Source organism: Fukomys damarensis, unplaced genomic scaffold (genome assembly GCF_012274545.1).
Source record: "Fukomys damarensis isolate Sample0158 unplaced genomic scaffold, DMR_v1.0_HiC HiC_scaffold_20, whole genome shotgun sequence".
In the NCBI taxonomy this organism is placed as follows: Eukaryota; Metazoa; Chordata; class Mammalia; order Rodentia; family Bathyergidae; genus Fukomys; species Fukomys damarensis.
This window is the reverse complement of record NW_022900932.1, coordinates 18,139,712-18,159,630: the sequence shown is the minus strand read 5'-3', so window position 1 is coordinate 18,159,630 and position 19,919 is coordinate 18,139,712. Positions and strand designations below refer to the sequence as shown.

At 39.6% G+C, this 19,919-nt stretch overlaps 2 protein-coding genes across 5 annotated transcripts in view; both read left to right on the top strand.

The window, feature by feature from the left end:
- Mcu (mitochondrial calcium uniporter) overlaps positions 1-2,149 on the top strand; it is a 156,535-nt gene extending 154,386 nt beyond the window's left edge. For both annotated transcript variants that reach the window (XM_010606607.1, XM_010606616.1), the window contains one exon: positions 1,369-2,149. In XM_010606607.1, the coding sequence (XP_010604909.1) occupies positions 1,369-1,446 (78 nt within the window). In that variant the 3' untranslated portion in view covers positions 1,447-2,149. The remainder of the gene's footprint in view (positions 1-1,368) is intronic.
- A 5,303-nt stretch (positions 2,150-7,452) lies between these two features.
- The window catches only part of Oit3 (oncoprotein induced transcript 3), a 32,943-nt gene continuing 20,476 nt past the window's right edge, over positions 7,453-19,919 (top strand). For 2 of the 3 annotated variants that reach the window (XM_019205030.2, XM_019205031.1), the window contains exons 1-3: positions 8,394-8,554; positions 11,731-12,105; positions 13,154-13,261. In XM_019205030.2, the coding sequence (XP_019060575.1) occupies positions 8,497-8,554; positions 11,731-12,105; positions 13,154-13,261 (541 nt within the window). In that variant the 5' untranslated portion in view covers positions 8,394-8,496. Of the gene's footprint in view, positions 7,471-8,393; positions 8,555-11,730; positions 12,106-13,153; positions 13,262-19,919 lie in introns of those variants that run through there. The other variant, XM_010606630.3, reaches the window with a different exon arrangement.

The window sequence follows — 19,919 nt, the reverse complement described above, 5'->3', positions numbered from 1 at the left end:
AAAAAAAAAAAAAAAAAAAAAAAAAAGTTAAAAGAGCTGAGGATGTAGCTCATATGAAGGCACTGGGTTTAATCTCTAGTACCACCAAGAAAAACTAAAATCCAGATAAGCAGAGACTATGAGAAATCTTTGCCAGGCACAGGTCAGACACTGTCAAACTAAAAGATACTTTAAAAAAAAAAATGGGGTTTTTTTGTTTGTTTGTTTTTGGTACCGGGGATGGAACATGGGACCTTGCACTTGTGAGGCACGTGGCAGAATCACTGAGCTAAATCCCTGGCCCAAAAATTAATATATTTTATTGCTTTAAAAAAACTGCATCTTTCAGATTCCCTCAATCTGATATCTTTCACTTTGGGGAATAAATCCTCATTCCTTTTCTCCATAGTCTTTTGTGACTTTAGAGATTTTGTTTTGTTTTGTTTTGTTGTCGTTGTTGTTATCATGCAGAGGATGTCAGCAATTTTTTAATAGTCCCTAGAAACTTTTAAGTCCTCTGTAATGCTTAGTTGCTCTTCTCTGCCTCATTTTGTTGTTGTTGATGTTGTTTTGGGGGGTTTTGTTTATTTTGGTTTGGGGCGGGGGTTTTTTGGTTTCTTGAGACAGGGTCTCTCTCACCGTGTAGTCCAGGCTGGCCTGGAGATCACAGTAATGCTCCTACCTCAGCCTTCCAAGTGCTGGGACTACAGGTGTGCACTACCACACCTGGCTTCTTCTTTGCTCTTTTTTGCTCTCATTGCTGATGAAGTACACTTTGAATAGGCTTAATCCATCCTGCTGCCTCAGTCTAACAGCACTTTGTCTTCTGTTGCATGTGTGCTGGTTCTCAGCTGGAGGGAGTGCTGTCCAGAACCATCTCTGGAGCTTTTACAAATACAAATGCTTCAGTCCCTCTCAAGGCTCCTCTAGGATGAGGTCAAAGGTGTGTTGGATTTTCAGAATGCTGCAGTTAATTGCATATCCTTGTTTTAAGGTCGACTCACTAAGTGAAAAGCAGATCTTGGAGAGAGTCTTAAGTAGCATCAATTTAAATTTTGGATCTCTGCAAAAGCTGTAGTTCAACACATCAAGGTGTCTCCGATGTGCCTTACATTCCAAGGCCCAGAGTCCTACCCTTTGCTAGTACACTGCCTTTCCTAGAGGGTTTGTTGTCAGCTAAAAACTGCCACGGCCAGACTTTTATTCTGGATTCCCTCTTGGTTGTCCTGTGCCTTAGGTTGCAGCTCTTCATCTTCTGATTTTCAGAGTAACTGAGACAATCTCTTACCTCAGAGTAATGGAGGAAAGACAGTTTTCTTTTCTCAGCAGGCAGTAATGTCACTGGAAGCTTCACTAGCCAGTTTCTCTCAACTTTTCTTTCTATTTTAGGCAGAAATGGATCTTAAGAGACTGAGAGACCCATTGCAAGTACATCTGCCCCTCCGACAAATTGGTGAAAAAGATTGATCTGCAAAGAGCCTGTGAATCCTGACAAAAAGAACACCTGTTTATAACTCTTGCCTTTTTACTTAAAGCATTGCAGGTGGAAGCTGGGAGCCATGTGGGGGTAGAGGGTTTTTACCTTTAATTATAAAACAACAAAAAAAAAGATTTTAGGGAAGAAAGGAATGTTAAAATCTGAGGATCAGGGATCATGGGATATAAGCTCAAAGGGCTCAGTGAATATTGTCTTAATCAGTCTCATACTTTGGATGAAATGATGCAGTTATGTAGTTGAGAGATTCATAAAGAGAAAATGATGCTGGGGTGTTTGTTTCTTGCATCTTTTTTTGCAGGGTAAGCAAAACAGTAACACACCAGCACCCCACTCAGCTCTATTTTTTTTTTTAATTTAACATTTCTTATTTTTGACATAAGAATAAATAAATATACCAGAAAAGCAAATCCTCATGATATGTGGGTGGCAAACAGAGTCTGAGCCCATATCATTAGCATTTATCTTAAATTGGACCCAGTCTCTGCAAAGTTACCGGGAATCTCTCCCTCCTAGACCCCTTTTCTGACCACTGCCTGTACCTATTGGTTACACTAATTTATCCAAATGATTATCAGAGCAAAGCTATGACTGTTTGATAATTGACACTCTTTGGGGTTTTTTGGTTTTTGGTTTTTGGTTTTGTTTTTGTTTTGGGGGGGGTTGGTTTTTTGAGACAGGGTCTCACTATGTAGTTGAGACTGACCTGGAACTCACTATGTAGCCCAGGCTGGTCTCGAACTCACAGCAATCCTCCTGCCTCAGCCTCCCAGGTGCTGGGATTACAGGCGTGTGCCACCACACCTGGTGATAATTGACACTTAGATTATCCCTTAATTCCTTCTTGGGGGGGGCTCAAACTCAGGACCTTGCGCTTGCAAGGCAGGTGGCAGCACCACCACGGAGATAAATCCCTGGCTCTCTTAATTCCTTCTTAAGTGTTTCTATATCCCATTGCTCTGGATCAGTATCTAGAAATCATTGGCAATACTGCATGAGGTTTTTCTGTTTTGTTTTGTTTTGTTTTGTTACTAATTATTTCAGAGGAGGAAGAATTTCCCTCCTTTATCTACCTGTCCCACTGATAATCCCCTCTCCCTCCACTAGCTTGGAGGGAGAATGTTCCACTGTATCACCAGATCAGGAAGATGTGAGGTTTACAGGTTGGCTGAAAAAAAATCATGGCTCTGTAGTCATTTCAGAACCAGAATAATGTCACTGCTGTTAATCTGCTTGCGTGACAGCATTCCAGGCCACCCTGATGGTACTGCCTTGTCTGGAGACTTTGTTAATCTCGAAGGACACACACCTTCACACTGTTTGTAAGCCCTCCTGCCTCCACCCCTGCAGTTGTTGTAAATCAAGTGTGTGTATCTCAAAGGGTGCGATTTATCTTTATACGGGAATACATTTCTATGGCTTCCTTCAGTCTGCCCTTTCCACCCTATTTTTTATCATAAATTGAGAGAAAAAACAATTAACCTTATATTCTATCAAAGTGTTTTCTACCATATTTTGAGCCAACCCCTGCACTTGAGGAGTCAGAGGGATCTGTGTCTAATACCTGTTTTTCACTGCTGTGGAGGCAGGATGCCAAGGATGACGGGCTTGCCACTTGACTGATTGGCTCTTCTCTTTCCCATGATTCATCCCTCCTCATGTGGCAAAGGTTTCTTTCTCTTTTTTCTTCCTTCACTGGGATCATTGTATATGAAGAGAAAACTTTTAAATGACAAACCCAGATTCCAGGTGCCTTGCAGAGGTTGAAGGCCAGCCAGGGCTGCTGCTGCTCCCACCCCCACCCTTCACTGGCATGACGGAATGGAAGGATGCATGTCACGAGTCCCCAGCCCGCCTCCCACTCCCTTCCCTGTCTGACCCCCACCCCTGGTTTATTTTCATTGTGTGGATTATTTTTAAACCATTTATCCTGTTTGTGTGCAGGGTTTTTTAAGAAGAAATAGCACAGTGCAATGAACAAATCCTTTTGGGGTGTGTGGGAGGCAAGGGAGGGAGGACATGAAGAAAAGTCCTTTAAACAATAGCAAAATATTGAACGTGTAAAATCCTGTATCATTTATGAAATATGTATAAAAAGCAATGTACCTTCTGGAACAATAAATAATTATTCAATTTTTGAACAATGGCATCTCATTCTTTAAAACTTACTTTCTTGGGATTCCAGGTGGGAAGCCTTTCCTTCTTAAATGGCTTTTAATAATTTTCAAATTAGGCTTTCTTACTAGGCCCTATATTTCAGAACAGGCATTTCACTGATTCTTTCTGAACTAAAATGCTCATTATTTTTTAAGTTTTCTGGATCCACTAGGAGGTTAAGTGACCTCTGTGACCATTAATAAAGTCAACAGCAGCATTGAGACTGATATGCTCATCTCCTGACCAACAGAAAACTCCTCCATTATATCAGACCACCTTGATTACTCTGAACTCCAAAAAGTTTCTTAAAAAGAAAGCAAGATTAACTATTAATTATTTTCAGAGGTCACATCAAATTTACAGTGATCACCAAACAGGAAAATGACACATGCTGCAAAATCCACCAAAGGCGTATCAAAAAGAGGTCCTGTCTGGTTGCTTTAGTGTAGTAGGAGGGTATAGGCAAAGAGCCTGCGTGGTTGGGGTCCTGCTCCTGGCAGCAGCAGCAGCCTTAACACCAACGACCCTGAGATGTACATGAGGTATGAAATGATAAGACTGAAAATGTTAAGCCATGGCTTGTATTCAACAAATGATTCCTATTCTACACATTCTGCCAAGGCTTTGCAGAGGAGATTTTTTTAAAAGAAGAAAATAAAAACATGATTCCTGCTGGGCACAGTGGCATGTGAGGCCAGAGGATTGCAAGGCCAAGGCCAGCCTTGTTTCCAAAACAAAAAGGGCTTGTGATGTTGCTCAGGTCAGTGCGGAGGCCAGATTCAGTCACTATTACCGTACGTGAGTGATGGGAGTCTTGTCTAAGGAATTTTACAATTTAAAGTTTATTTTAAGACAGTGAACTTGAGCCAGGGATTTAGCTCAGTAGTGCTGCACCTGCCCAGCAAGTGCAAGGTCCTGAGTTCAATTCCTGGTTCCACCAAAAAAAAAAAAAAAGTGAACTCGATAAAAAGAAAAAAATACTGATTAAAAATAGGGCAAAAGATGAATAGACCATTCTCAAAAAAAAAAAGATGCACAACACATAGTTGATAAACATGAAAAGATGCTCCTCTTCACTAGTTATTAGGGAAATGCAAAGCAGAACTGTGATACCGTGAAATACCACTTCACACCCATTAGGATGGCTGTGACCACAAAAGCAGAAAGCAAGTGTTGGTGAGGATGTGGAGAGACTGGAGCCCTTTCACTGCTGCTGGGAATGCTAAAGTATATCCTCAGAAAGAACTGATTCAGAATTGTGCTTCTGCATATATGCCCCCCCAAAAAATTGAGAGCAAGGACTTACACAGATATTCGCACATAAAATATGCTATGTGCATACAATAGACTATCATTCAGCCATAAAAGAATGAAATTCTACATATGTTAACATGGATGGATCTTGACATTATCCTAAATAAGCCCATCACAAAAGCACAAATGCTTTATGATTCTCCTCATACGAAGTATCTATGAAGTAGTCAAATTCATAGAAATTATGGATTCTGGGGAAAGAGTTCAGAGTGTTTAATGAATCTTTGGTTTAGGAAGGTGGAAAAGTTCTGGAGATGGACGGTGATTATAGTTTCAGATAAAGTGATTGTACTTAATGGCACAAATGGCTATAGTGGTAAGTTTTACGTCATTTTATCAGAGTAGAAAAAAGCACTCTGAATTTTCATTAGTGACAGATCATGATCGGTGTTGGATATATTATTGAGTTTGTTAACGTAGGTAGTTTTGCTGAGAGAGCTTTGACTTTTAGAACTGGAAAGACTCGGGTTCTCAGGGCTGGGTTCCTAGAGCAGCAGTGTGGCAGCTCCTGGGAAGCCATAGAAATGTAAGGACTTGGTCCCCAACTGAGTCTGGTTCTGTGAGTGGGCAGCAAGCTGTGTTCAGCTAGCCCTGCTAGAGATTCTGATGAGAACCACTGTTGTACACGAACTATTGTTTTAAAAGTCATGTGTGTCACGGCTCATTGGTGAATCCTGAAGGCAAACACCACTGAGTGGCTGGAAGGTCAGTGAGTTCCTGATTATGGCGATTGGAAAAGATGTGAAACCAGAGTTCCTGTGCTAATGTGACTTCCTGCTTGTGAGAGTAGTGGTAAACACAGAGATGCTTTCAAAAAGAAGTATAAACAGGTTGAATTTTTTTATCTACCTGGAAGATAGAAAAAAGGAAACATGTTTATCACTGCCAACAACCTTTAGTTCTTTGCTCTCTGAAATCTTTGGTTATTTCCTTAGGATAAATGTGTAGGCTAATTTAAGGAACTCAACTGAACACAGTTACTTTATAAGGTTTCGTTTACACTTGTTGTATAAATGTGTCACATGCTGAACAACTCCTCCTTCAAACACCTCAGCTCCTGTGACCTCACTCTTGGCTCCGCCCATGAATCTCTAACTCTCGGTCTCCTTTACAGCACCCTCTTCCTCTGCCCATATCTTTGATGATAGGCTTTCCCAAGGCTCCATCTTGGATCCTCCGTTCCATGGGTGATCTTACCCACTGTCCATCTCAGGTACCATTTGTATATTGATAGCTCTCCACCTAGCACTTTCCTGAGGAACAACAGACTTCTACTTCCTAACCAGTCTGTTTCTACCCTCCGTGCATTAAATTCCTTCAGTGTCTCCAGCTTATTTTTTAATTCCATTAGCACATACTTTAGAAAGATTGGAAGGTTAGAAACAAGTGTTAGCATTAAATATGCTAACAGACGACCTCAGAGAAGCAACCAACTATCCAAAATATGGGCCATTCTGTATGACAAATGATGGGGTTTCTTCAACAAATGGCATGGAGGAAAAGAGAAGGAAGATTACAGAGTAAAGAAAACTTAGGGACATACCAAATGAAATATACAATATAATTCTTGTTTGAATCCTGACTCGACCTAGCAATAAAAAGGAATATTTCAGACTACCTAAAAAATTTAACATGGTTGAGGTATGAGATATTAAGCAATTATTACAAATTTTCATAGTTGTAATAATGGTACCATAATTACATAAAAATACACATCTTAGAAATGCATATATAAATTAAATATTAACAAAATGTTAGCAATTACTGCAGCTGGATGTTTGTTATTCTAGTTTTGCATATTTTTTTAAGTATTTCATCATGAAAAGAAGAAAGGATTGGTTAACTAAAAAGGAAAAAATAGAAATAAGGGTAAAAAATTTTACCATCCTGGAAATTCTTGTTTACAGAATCAAAGGGTTATCTGTTGAAAGTCCTTGACTCTAGCAATCAATCCTGGCAGCAAATCTTTATCTCATGCACACGTCCTCTTTCTTTGTGACACATATGAAGCATTCAGATGACTACTTAGGGACAGGAAATTGTGGGGGCTGTTTTTTTCTGTTAAAAGCAATGACATTTTAACAGCAGTAGTTCACAATGAGACAAGTCCAGGGTCACCATTGCTAGCATCAAACCACACCTGAATAAGCTAGCAGTCAAATTACCTGCTTCCTATTAAAAGTAACTACAAATTTAGATCTGTTGAAACCACTTACAAGACTATATAAACTGTTTGCAGGGACCATTTTTACCTTATTCACTGCCAAACCCCTTTTGTAAGCATGGCATTTGGCTCCTTTGGAAGCACTAACATTTAATTTAACTGATGCTTATAAGAGGTCGCAATAATTTGAATTCCTCTGAGGTCAGCAAAATATTGTGCTAAGAGATTATGATGACAACTTTGAGGACTACTTTCCAGATGAAATTCTTTTTCCAATCACTGGAAAATCTGGTTATTAAAAAAATATAGATCAGATGAAAGTGAGTAGAGGAATAAAAGAAGTTCAGAGGACCCAGCCAAGGTAAGATTGGGAGAGAAAAAATACAGCTTTGACTTAGATCTTTCTTTAAAATGTCATTTAAAAAGAAACCTTCCATGCTCTTCTTTTTATTCTTCCTCTTTACATTAAAGTATTAATGCTTGCTAATTCCCAAGTGTCCAGAACACTAGAATATCAGAGAGCTAGCAAACTCTACACCTGAAATTACCATGGCTATGTCTGCTGCCCTCCAATACATTTTGACATTGAACTTTTCAAAATGTTGTTAATGAGTTGTTCCTAATTTTAAGCTCCTACCCCTTTTTTAGTGTGAGAACTAATAAATAATAGCAACACATTTGAAAGTTTTGAGAAGAAAGGCATTATGAAAATATAGGTATTACTGCTAGAATTAATAAAATCACAAGCTTGACTTTGTTTTTTCAGGAACTTTTGAGACCAGAGATCATATAAAATAGACTTAGGAGCTTGCTTCAAGACAATATTACATCCATCCGAGACCTGTCACTACCTTTTTGTGCACTATTATCTGCTCCTTAGCCTTCTGACCAAGACATTTCCTAATGACCAGTTCCAACGATGTGGCTTTGTTTCCCTCTTGTTTAATGTGACCACTGTGCAGTGCTATGACTGCACTGTTACGGAATCAATACCTAAAGTCACAAAGCAAGTTTTGAAGTGAAGGGATGTCCCTCATTTAGAGTTCCCTTCTGATAAGATACTGGAGATTCATTGCAAGGAATTCTTCAGAGAAAACAATAGGAGGATGAAAGATTGTGAGGATTTTTCCCCCCTAAAGAAAAATGTTAATAAAATAACTCTGCTGACAGTGTAAAGCAGTGCTTCTATCTGAGGTCATGGCCAGGGCAATGGACACTTTATCCCCTCATCCTCTTCCTTCGATAAGACTCCAGCCAGCACTGATAAGGTCCTTCTCCATGAGAGCTTACAAGTTTGTTTCTATCTTTCAAGTGCTTGGAAAGCGGGCAGAGGAAAACACATATTGAGGGGATTTTCCAGTCTGTTTCTGGTGGTTGGGCCAGAAAGATGCCTCAGCGCCTGCTGTTGACCTGCTTCTTCATAGTCAGCTCTGTGTCACCCATGGGTGAGTCTTATGACCAGAACTTGGCACAAAAGCTTTGTTATTGTGATTTGCCACTGTGTATAGGTTATGAAAAACTAGATTTCATTGTCTCAAATGCCAGCTCCAGAATTGTGTAAGAAAGATTTCATTATCTATGAAAATGTATTTTCAGAGAATTTCTGTTACATGTTCCATTTAGCCTCTTTCCTGAGCACCCAAAATTTCCGTGGATCCACCGTATCCAACATCTTTCCATGAACTAAATGTTTCTCAGCATATATGTAAAAGGAATTCCAACCTCTTTATATTTTAGATACTTTGTAGTTCAAATTTAAAAGTAGAAGATGATCTTAAATTTTAGAGATGAGGATAGAATTTTTTCTTTGAATAAATTCAAGGATCTGAAAACTCTGTCCTCATGAAGGGCATAGATCTGGATAAGCCAGACTTTAGCCTTGACCTTTGAAAATATGTGTGACTTTTTGCCCACACCAAACAAATCTTAAACTCTCTTCATTCTCTGGTTTGGCACAAAACTGGCCAACTAGGCAAAGGAAGTTTCAATTTCCCTTATTCCTTTCTCCAGTCGAATCTGAATTCCAACTGGAAGACAGGGTGGAAGGCAGGATGCAGGCAGGCTGCCTGCCATCCCTCCTGGCACTTCTGTGTAGCTCAGTATTTGCTTGTCCCTGATTTGTTTCTTTGCAGGAACTCTGGCACTTTAACAAAGTAGGCTTGAGACTCTAAGGAAACACAGCTAAGTGTAATGTAGTATCCTGGGTGGGATCCTGGGACAGGGAATGGTGTGGGTAGAAATTAAGGAAATACGAATAAGACTATGGTCATGAGTTAATCACTGATTGTGGCAAAGGTGCCATGCTAAGTCATGTACGCAGTGTGTGTCAAACGAATATGTGAGGGGAGGCTGGGAGCAGAGTACATGGGAACCCTTTTCTGTAAGTCCGAAACTGTCCCCCTAAATAGGCTTGAGCTGCCATCCTTAATCATCTATATCTGCTGCCAGTCGTTAACCAAGAGTTGCTCAGAATCTTTCTTTCTACTTCCTCGAGTGCCTCCAGCCAGTATCTTCCTATTAGTCCCCCAACCTTGGCCCTTCCCAGGCCTCCCCCATCCTACCTGCAGCTCTCTAGGTTGTTTGGCTCAATATAGGGAGAACTTTGGGGTCTGAGCTGAATGCTTGTCCTGGGAGACAAAGGAAGTGAGAGAGGAGGTGCCGAAAAGGAGGGGAGGTGACAAAGGGAATCCATGGGCAAGGGGAGAGAGGGCAGAGGAGAAAGGGCTCCCGGACTGAGCAGGTGTGTAGTCCGCTGGTCTCCGTGTGGCTGTCAGGGCAATCTGAGTTGGGTGAAAGGGTGGAAACTGGCCTGTATTCTCTGACCTGTTGCTACTCTGCCCCAGTGCAGGAGTTGAGGCTTGAGGGAGGGCATCCTAGAGGATGGCAGGGGAGCTGCCTGCAGACCCGGACCCCTAGACGCCAACTTCAGGCATCTTTTAGAAGCCCTCCCACTGAGGAGCACCTATCGGTAACATAGGATCCATATGCATAATACCAAATTCCAGACTACACACTGAGACTGAAAACAGAATTTAACACCAGTGGCCAGATTATTAAAGGACTGAGTCACTATCTTAAAGGGTGATGGTGTGGGATGAGAGCATTTGATGCTAGAAAATATGGAGTGGTTAACGTATAAATGTGTACACATTGTTATTTTACAGCAGCAGAAGGTGGATAAATTTCTCCTCATGCCACAGATCCCTACAAGAGAGGAAGTGAATTTTTAACAGCACAATAGGTGACAGTTAACTTTAAGAAAAAACTTTATACATCATGGAATAGTCATTATAGGAATTTCTGTAGAAGCCATTAAAGGTTGAGTATCTAACCATTTCTTACAAAATTAGAGCCAGCAGATGAGTGAAATATTTCGATGAATTTATAAACACCTGTGAAATTGCTCTGGAAACTTGCTTGGTAAGAGAGCAAGAGCCAGAAAGCAATGGAGGGAATTTTTCCCTGTTGAGAGGGGAGAGAGACTGAGGACGTTCCTTCCCCCCTAGGGACGTCAAACTCTGGTCCAGGGTTCAGCTGACAAACCTCTGGGGACATTTTAAGAAGCTTGCACTTGCCATCTGTACCTCTGCCAATCTGTCATTTCCAAAAAATGCAATATCCCATTTATTTCTTGCCCCAAACTGTTGCATTTCCTCTGGTGATTTCTCGCCAGTGTAATGTGTATTTTAGAACAGCTGACATGGGCCTGAGGCCTTTTTCTTTACAGTGGAATGAGCTTTACACTTTCCATCAAGTTAAACCTCCCACAGCAGCAGAATTCTGTTTATAATCTTCTTTACAAATAGCCATTCAAATCCTTTTTCTTTTAACTTCCAAAGATGGGGAGCTAACTGTGCTGTGACACAGCCTCTCCCATGACTGCAGAGCTGAACTGCCTCTCAATGGTTTGTTGTTATTTTGGTAACAGAATACTTAATTCCTCTTCCATGAGACTGTTTTAGATTTTTGAAAACTAATATATTTCCTTCAGTCTTCTTTTATTCCAAACTACAGTTCTTAGCTTCTTCTCACTAATATTTAGTCCCTCTTCTAAGACTAGTCAACATGCCCTGGGCAAGTTAATCAATGATTTCCATGAAAGCCTCCAGGTATGTGTGAACATAATACACACAATAGGATCTGCGGGCTAGAGATTTAGCTCAGTGGCTCTGTGCCTGCCTTGCAAGCACAAGGTCCCGAATTTGATCCCCAGTACCAAAAGAGAGAGAGAGAGGAGAGGGAGGGAGAGGGGGAGGGGTTGGGAGAGAGAGAGAGAGAGAGAGAGAGAGAGAGGAGAAAAGAAAAGAAAGGATCTGCCCTGTAGAATCCTAACCTCCCTTATCTGGACAACTATCTTTCTATTCAGTGATTACCCTGGATAAAACATCTAGTCTAATGCGAACTCTAACCCTTAAATAGGTTTGAAGTAATGTTGTAAAGGGTGTCTGTGAAAAATGTTTAAATCACATGGAGGAATCTTAAATGACTACTTTTGGAGACTTTAGATAATTTCTAGACCTCAAAAAAGCCAAAATGCAAGACCAAGAATGTGGACTTGGGATGCTGGCACTGTGATCTGAAGGGTCACTGGGCGCCTCTGCGGTACCCTCTCCATGCCCAGCCCTAGATCCTTGTTCGGCTTACATCAGCCTGAACGAGCCCTGGAGGAACACTGACCACCTGTTTGATGAGTCTGAAGGTACGCCTCTGTGTGACAACCACGTGGACGGGGAGTGGTACCGCTTCACGGGCATGGCGGGGGACGCCATGCCCACCTTCTGCATACCAGAAAACCACTGTGGAACCCACGCACCCATCTGGCTCAATGGCAGCCAACCCCTAGAAGGCGATGGCATTGTCCAGCGCCAGGCCTGTGCCAGCTTCAAGGGGAACTGCTGCCTGTGGAACACCACGGTGGAGGTCAAGGCCTGCCCCGGAGGCTACTACGTGTATCGTCTGGCCAAGCCCAGCGTCTGCTTCCACGTCTACTGCGGCCGTGAGTAACTTCCTCCCCAGGTCCACAGCGGGACAGGGCCGTGGGAAACCTAGGGACAGTAACAGTGGGGTCTCAGAGTCTGAACAACACTGATTTGGTCTGGGACCAACAATAACTCCAGGTTGTGATTTCTGAAGTCAATTCTCAGAATTTCTGAAAAATTCCTGAACAAATAGAAAGTGAAAGGAAATGTAACTAGATCGGTTGTTTTTTGTTTTTGTTTTGCTATGGTTATTTTCATTCCATTTAAATAAAACAGTAGAAAATAAAATGTTGATTTAGTTTATCTAAGTACTGGTTTTCCATCCTTTCTGAGTATAGAAGACTCATTTTTAAGATATTTATATTCACTGCCTGCCTTGCAAGCACAAGGTCCCTAGTTTGATCCCCTGTACCAAAAATTATAATAATATGTAAATTGTGATAGAGAAAAATTTAAATATATTGCTAAGTTTTTAAAGGCAAGTTGTAGAAAATGAAATGATCCTCTTTATATTTAACATAAAATACAACTAAAATAACATAAATAGAAAGAAGCTACTTGAGGCCAGTAATATTTTTAAATGAATTTCTGTGTTGTCAGTTCCATCAAATCTGTATGCTGATTTTTTCCCAGTGCTGGGGATTGAATCCAGAGCCCTGCACATGCCAGACAAGGTTCCCACCGCTGAGCTGCATCCCCAGCCCCTGTATGCACTTTAAGAGTCCATAGAAGAGTACTCTGACTTAGTCTATTGCCCATGTTTTTCATTAGTACATGGTTCCACTACATAATTATCACATTCCTCTCTCGCTCATGTTCAGTGACAGTTTTACATTTGCAGAAACCCTGTGGCCACCCGCAAGCCTGTAGATGTGATCTCAATGACAGCAGATGTCCCTAAGCAGTCTCTCTGTTTCTGTTAGGTGATGTAAACTCTGAACCGTGAAAACTTTCCTGATGGTGGCCGGGAACTCACCCCCCGTGACCGCACGCACAGGACTCAAGAGTGCGAGTCTTCTGGCTCTCATATCTCCAAGATAAAGACGAATCTTCATCTCTCCATAGATTTCTATGACATCTGCGATGAGGACTGTCCCGGAAGCTGCCTGCACACCAGCCGGTGCACGTGCTCTCCAGGAACTGTGCTAGGCCCCGATGGGCAGACGTGCTTCGGTAAGAAGCCATCAGGAGGGAGACACAGGTGCTGGGACCAACGGGTCCGATCAAACTCTCTTCCCGCCTCAGAGCTCTGCCAGTGTCCCAGTTTGTGTCTCTGAATGTTTGCAAGGTGTTTATCTTTTCAGTTCACGGCTAAAGCTCGGGCCAAATTTATGATGTGATGAGGGGGCAGCCTAGAGCCGTGCTGTCTGCCTTAGTAGCCAGGTGGCTAGGGAGTGCGTGAGATGCTTCTAGTGTGACCAAAGGTCTGATTTTTAATTTAAAAACTGATTCTTAGGGCCGGGGATTTAGCTCAGCGGTTCGGTGGCCTGCCTTGCAAGCGCAAGGACCCAAGTTCAACCCCCGGTACCAAAAATAAAAATAATAATAATAACTGATTCTTGATTCAATTATTGAAAAAATCAAAAAGTGTCTGGGACAACTTGAGTAACTACATTTTATCTGTATTTACTAATTGTAAATATAGATCAAATATTTCCTTGTTGTTGTTGTTGTTTTGGTTTTGGTACCAAGGATCAAACTCAGGACCTTGCACTCGCCAGGCAGGCAAGGCGCCACTGAGCTACATCCCCAGCTCTAGCTCAAATATTTCTGATGCCAGTTTGGTGTCCCAATTCAAATGTGCTATAACTTCACTTCAAAGCATGTTCCAAAGCCTTGAATTATTTTTTAGTGCTTCCAGGATTTCTTCAAGCAGACATTAAAACACAAATATGTGTTCATTTTTCTTTTTACATCAAAGTTAGCCTATTATACACATCTCTTTCTTAGTTTGTCTTGGTCATCTTTCCCTATCAAAACCTCAAGTTCCTCTCTGGGGTATACACACTTCATAGAGATCATGAATAGTCTGAAATTACAAGCAGAATTTTGTGGTTTTATGCATGTGTCAGTTTTAGTTTTTATTTAGCTTTCATTTATTTTTTGCATACTCAACTGTTTTTCATTATCTATCTCTTACGTTGCTCTTTTATTTGCATGTTGAGTTTCTCAAGTTAGAGAAACCATGTGATATTTCAGCTTGTGTGTCTGATTTATTTCACTTAACATTATTGTCTCAAGGTACATCCATTTTTCCACAAACAACGCAAATTTATCCTTTGTGGCTGAGTAGTATTCTGCTATATATAAATACCACATCTTCTTTATCCTTTCATCTGTTGATAGACATATAGGCTGCTTCCAAGATTTAGCTATTATGAGTTGTACTGCTATAGACATGATATGCATATATCACTATAATCTGATGTCTTGAATTCTTTCAGGAAGATCCCTAGAAGGGGAATAGCTGGGTCAAATAGAATTTCTAGTTTCAGTTTTTTTATGAATCTCCCCAGCATTTATTGTTTGATTTCTTGATGATTGCTGTTCTTACTAGAGTAGATAGAATCTCTGCTATTTTAATTTGCATTTCTCTAATGGCCAGATGTTGAACATTTTTTCATGTATTTATTGGTCACCTGTATTTCTGAGAAGTGTTCATTTCAGTTGCCCATTTTTTATTGGGTCTTTTATTTGGAGGGTCTAATTTTTTTTTGGTTCTGTATATATTCTAGATATTTATCTTGTGTCCAAGGAATAGCTGGCAAATTTCTTTTCGCATTTTTTAGGATGTCTCTTCACTCTGATTGTTTTCTTTACTGTTCTTTTAAATTTGATACAAACCTATTTGTTGATTCTTTTTTGGGGGGGATACCAGGGATCAAACTCTGGCCTTTGCACTTCAGAGGCAGGTGGCAGAACCATTAAACCAAATATCCACCCCCATGTTGATTCTTTTTTTTTTGGTACTGGGGATTGAACTCAGGTCTTTGTGCTTGCAAGGCAGGCGCCAGAACCACTGAGCTAAATCCCCGGCCCTCCCATGTTGATTCTTGATATTATTTCTTGTGCAGTTGGGGTTCTGTTCAGAAAATCCTTGCCTATGCCTATGTCTTCAAGGGTTTTACCTATTTTTATCCTTCAGCAGATTAATGTTTCTGCTTTAATATTCAGATCTTTGATTCATTTTTATTTTAGTGTGGTACATGGAGAGAGATACAAGTCTAGATTCAATCTTTTGCATGTGGATAACTGGTTTTCCCAGCAGCATTTGATTCCTCCAGGGTATGTTTTTGGCCTCTTTGTCAAAGATCAGATGGCTAAATATGCCTAGGGTTGTTTCTTTTTTTTTTAATGTTATAATTACATTTATAAAAATTTCAAAAACAAGTAACCCAACAGATGGCATTAAAAGTCAGGGTAATGTTACCATGAAGGAGGAATAGGGTATGAAGAAGATATTAATAGATTTTTGTGTTACTGCTAGGATTATAATTCTTGATCAAGGTGATGGGGTGGTAGTTAACTATATATCTTTAACTTTGAAAAAATTCACCTAGCTATATACTGTCAATTTGTACAAGCACCTCATACATTAATAAAATTGTTTATTAAAAATGGAAGAATTAGAGAATGTCTCCATGTGGCTTCTGTATTCATATAAAACCCAGTTGAATCTGCTTATTCATATACCAATCTAGTCCATTATGAATCAAGTGGTGCATTAGCATATATATTAAAAATTGTAGTTTATTTTAAGGATGAAATTCAAGTTCATACTTTTTTTTTGGCAAGTGTTTTCACTAGTGTCAAAGTATGGCAAACTAGTCAGGTTAATTTTGACATTAGTGTAAATTTATTTATTTATTTGTTTATTTATTTTTCTCATAGTATTCCTTATTGAGTTTATTGGTACATTTTAGGTATACAGCGCAGTTACATTCATCATTGGGATCTTGTACCTCTACATGACAGGTCTTGGTTCTCATTTTTCCCCTTATCCCTGCCCTCCCTTCACCCCCTCCTCCTCTCCCCATTTACAAACACTTTATTTCCATTTTTTCATTTTCTCATGTTTTTTTCTTTTCCCTTATTACCTTTCCCCTACCCTTCCCACTTTCCCTACACCTTTAGCCCCTTTCTTCCAATTTCACATTGTCAATTATATCATTAGGATCTTATGTACTATTATAGTTTATTCACACCAGAGAAACTATTCGGTATTTACACATGTGTGACTTATTTATTTCACTTAGGAGTATATTCTCAATATGTATCCATTTTCCTATGAATGAATCTAACTTCTCATTCTTTATGGCTGAGTAATATTCCATTTTATAGAAAAAAACCACATCTTCTTTATCCAGTTTCCAACTGATGGGCAAATGGGCTGTTTCCAAGTTTTAGCTATTGCAGACTGTACCGCTATAAACATAGGTGCGCATATATCTCTGTGATATGATTCTTTTAATTCTTTTGGAAAGATACCCCAGCAGGGGGATGGCTGGGTCAAATGGAACCTCTAGTCCCAGCTCTTTGAAGTATCTCCATATTGATTTCCATAGTGGTTGCACCAGTCTGCACTCCCACCAACAATGGAGAAGGGTTCCTTTCTCCCCACAACCCCACCAACATTTGTTATTGTTTGATTTCTTGATAGCAGCCATTCTTTGTGGGGTGAGGTGGAATCTCAGTGTTGATTTCATCTGCATTTCTCGAATGACCAGTGATGTGGAACATTTTTTCATATATTTACTTGCTGCTTTTACTTCTTTGAGAAATGTCTCTTCATTTCAGATGCCCATTTTTGAATCGGGTCTTTATATTTGGGGGTGCTGATTGTTTTGAGTTCTTTATATATTCTAGATAAGAGCCCTTTGTCTGAGGAGCAGCTAGTAAAAATTTCTTCCCCCATTGTGGTTGTCTCTTAGTTCTGTTGATGGTTTCTTTTGCAGTGCAGAAGCTTTTTAATAAGATGAGATCCCAGTTGTTGATTCTTTGTGCTAGTTCCCATGCTACTAAGGATTTGTTCATGAAGTCTTTTCCTATGCCAATGTCTTCAAGAGTTCTGCCTAACTTATCTTCCAGCGAGCTTAGTGTTTCTTTTTTAATATTTTGATCTTTAATTCACTTCGATTTTAGTTTAGTGCATGGTAAAAGATAAGGGTCCAGTTTTAATCTTTGGCAGGTTGAAATCCAGTTTTTCCAACACCATTTATAAAAGAGACTGTCTTGCCTCCAGTGAGGATGGTCGGCTCCTTTGTCAAAGACGAGGTAGCTGAGTACATCTGGAGTTGTTTTTGTATCTTCCAGTCTGTTCCACTGATCCTCAGGTCTGTTTCTTTGCCAGTACCATGCTGTTTTTATCACAGTGGCTTTGTAGTATAGTTTCAAATTGGGGATGGTTATACCCACTACCATGTCTCTGTTGCCTAGGATGGCTTTTGCTATTTAAGGTCTCTTCTGGTTCCAAATGAATTTTTGGATTCTTTTTTCTAGATCTGTGAAATATACTGTTGGAATTTCAGCATTGCATTGAATCTATATAGCAGTTTTGGTAGTATGGATATTTTCAATATGTTGATTCTTCCTACCCAGGAGCAGGAGATATCTTTCCATTTTCTTATAACCTCTTTGATTTCCTTTATCAGAGTGCTGTAGTTTTCAGTGTAGAGGTCTTTTGCTTCTTTTGTTAGATTGATTCCTAGATGCTTCATTTTTTGGACGCTATTGTGAAAGGAATTATTTCCCTAATTTCTCTCTCAGTGAGTCTGTTATTTGTGTACAAGAAGGCTATTGATTTTTGGGTGTTGACCTTGTATCCTGCTACTCTGCTAAAAGTGTCAATTAAGTCTAGAAGTCTTTTGGTGGAGTTTTTTGGGTCTTCAATGTAGACAGCAAATAATGACTATTTAACTTTTTCCTATCTTTATTGCTTTAATTTCTTTCTCTTGTCTAATTGCTGTGGCTAATCTTTCCAGAACTATATCGAAGAGGAGTGGTGGTAGTGGGCATCCTTGTCTTGTTCCTGATTTTAACATGAAAGTTTTCAGTTTTTGGCCATTTAATATGATGTTGGCTGTTGGTTTTTCATAGATAACCTTTATTAAGTTGAGATGTAGACCATGTATTCCAAATTTTTTGCAGGGTTTTTATCATGAATGGGTGTTGAATTTTGTCAAATGCCTTTTCTGCATCTATCAAGAGTATCATATGGTTTTTTCCTTGACTGTGTTAATATAGTGTATTATATTTATTGACTTACGTATGTTGAACCATCCTTGCATCCCTGGGATAAATCTGACTTGGTCAGGATGTATGATCTTCTTGATGATCCTCTGTATTCTGTTTGCTAGTACCTTATTAAGGATTTTTGCATCTATATTCATTAAAGAGATTGGCCTGTAGTTCTCTTTTTTAGTTGTGTCTTTATCTGGTTTGGGAATCAAAGTGATACTTGCTTCCAGGAAAGAATTGAAAGCATTGCTTCTCTTTCACTTTCATTGAAAAGTTTGAAGAGTAAAGGCAGTAGTTCTTCTCTAAATGTCTTTTAAGATTCAGCAGTGAATCCATCAGGACCTGGGCTTTTCTTTGTTGGTAAACTTTTTATTACATTTTCAATTTTACTGATTGTAATTGGGGTGTTTAAAATGTTTTTATCTTCTTTGTGCAACTTTAGTAATTCATAAATATCTAAAAATCTGTCCATTTCTTCTGTCTTTTCCATTTTGTTAGAGTACAGGTTCTCAAAGTAGGTATTAATGATCCTCTGGATTTCTGTTGGATCTGTTGTGACTTCGTCTTTTTCATACCTGATTGCATGGATCTGAGCCTTTTCTTTTCTTTTTTGATAAGGTTAGCTAAGGATTTATTGATTTTATTTATTCTTTCAAAAAACCAACTCTTTGATTCATTTATTTTTTGTATCATTTTCTTAATTTCCATTCCATTGATTTCTGCTCTAATCTTTATAATTTCCTCTCTTGTTTGAGCTTTGGGTTTTTCTTGCTCTTGTTTTTCTAGTAGTCTAAGATCATCATTAGGTTGTTTATTTGAGCTCACTCTGTTTTCCTAATGTAGGCATTCAGTGCTATGAATTTTCCATGTAGAACTGCCTTCATTGTGTCCCATAGATTCCTGTATGTTGTATTGCCATTTTATTGGAATTTTATTGACATTTTATTTTATTATTACTTATTGGTCTTTATAAACTTTCTGGTCTTCTGAGCTCTAACCAGAATCTCCCACACAAAAAAAACCTAAGGTGTTCCAGAGCTGCTTCTGTAGTGAACATCTCTGGATCTCTCCTAACTCTTTCCCTTCCCACAAGCCAATTCCAAAGGCTTTTGAGCCACATGGCCAGGTAATGTCACAGCAACGACCCCACCTCTCTGTTACCAAATTTCTGGGTTAGTTACTTTTCTCTCATTCCTGAGACAAAATACTTGACACCCAAAGTTAGAGGGGAAGGGGTTTATTAACTTACAGTTTGTAGAGGTTTCAGTTCACAATCAGCAGCCTCCAAGGCAATTATGGCAAACAGGCATTGCAGAGGAGAAACAGTATGGTGCACACAAGGCAGCAAAGGCCCCTTGTACCACCTTGGATTTGGGTTGTTTTTGTTTTTGTAGAACCTTTTATGCTCATCATAGGTTATTTATTTGAGCTTGCTCTTTTTTCCTGATGGGGGCATTCACAACCAAAAACTTCCTCTAGGGCTTCTTTCATTGTGTCCCATAGATTCTGTGACCCATTGTTTATTCAAGAATGTATTGTTTAATCTATGTGTGTTTGCATAATTTCTGTGGGTTTTTTTTTGCCATTGATTTCT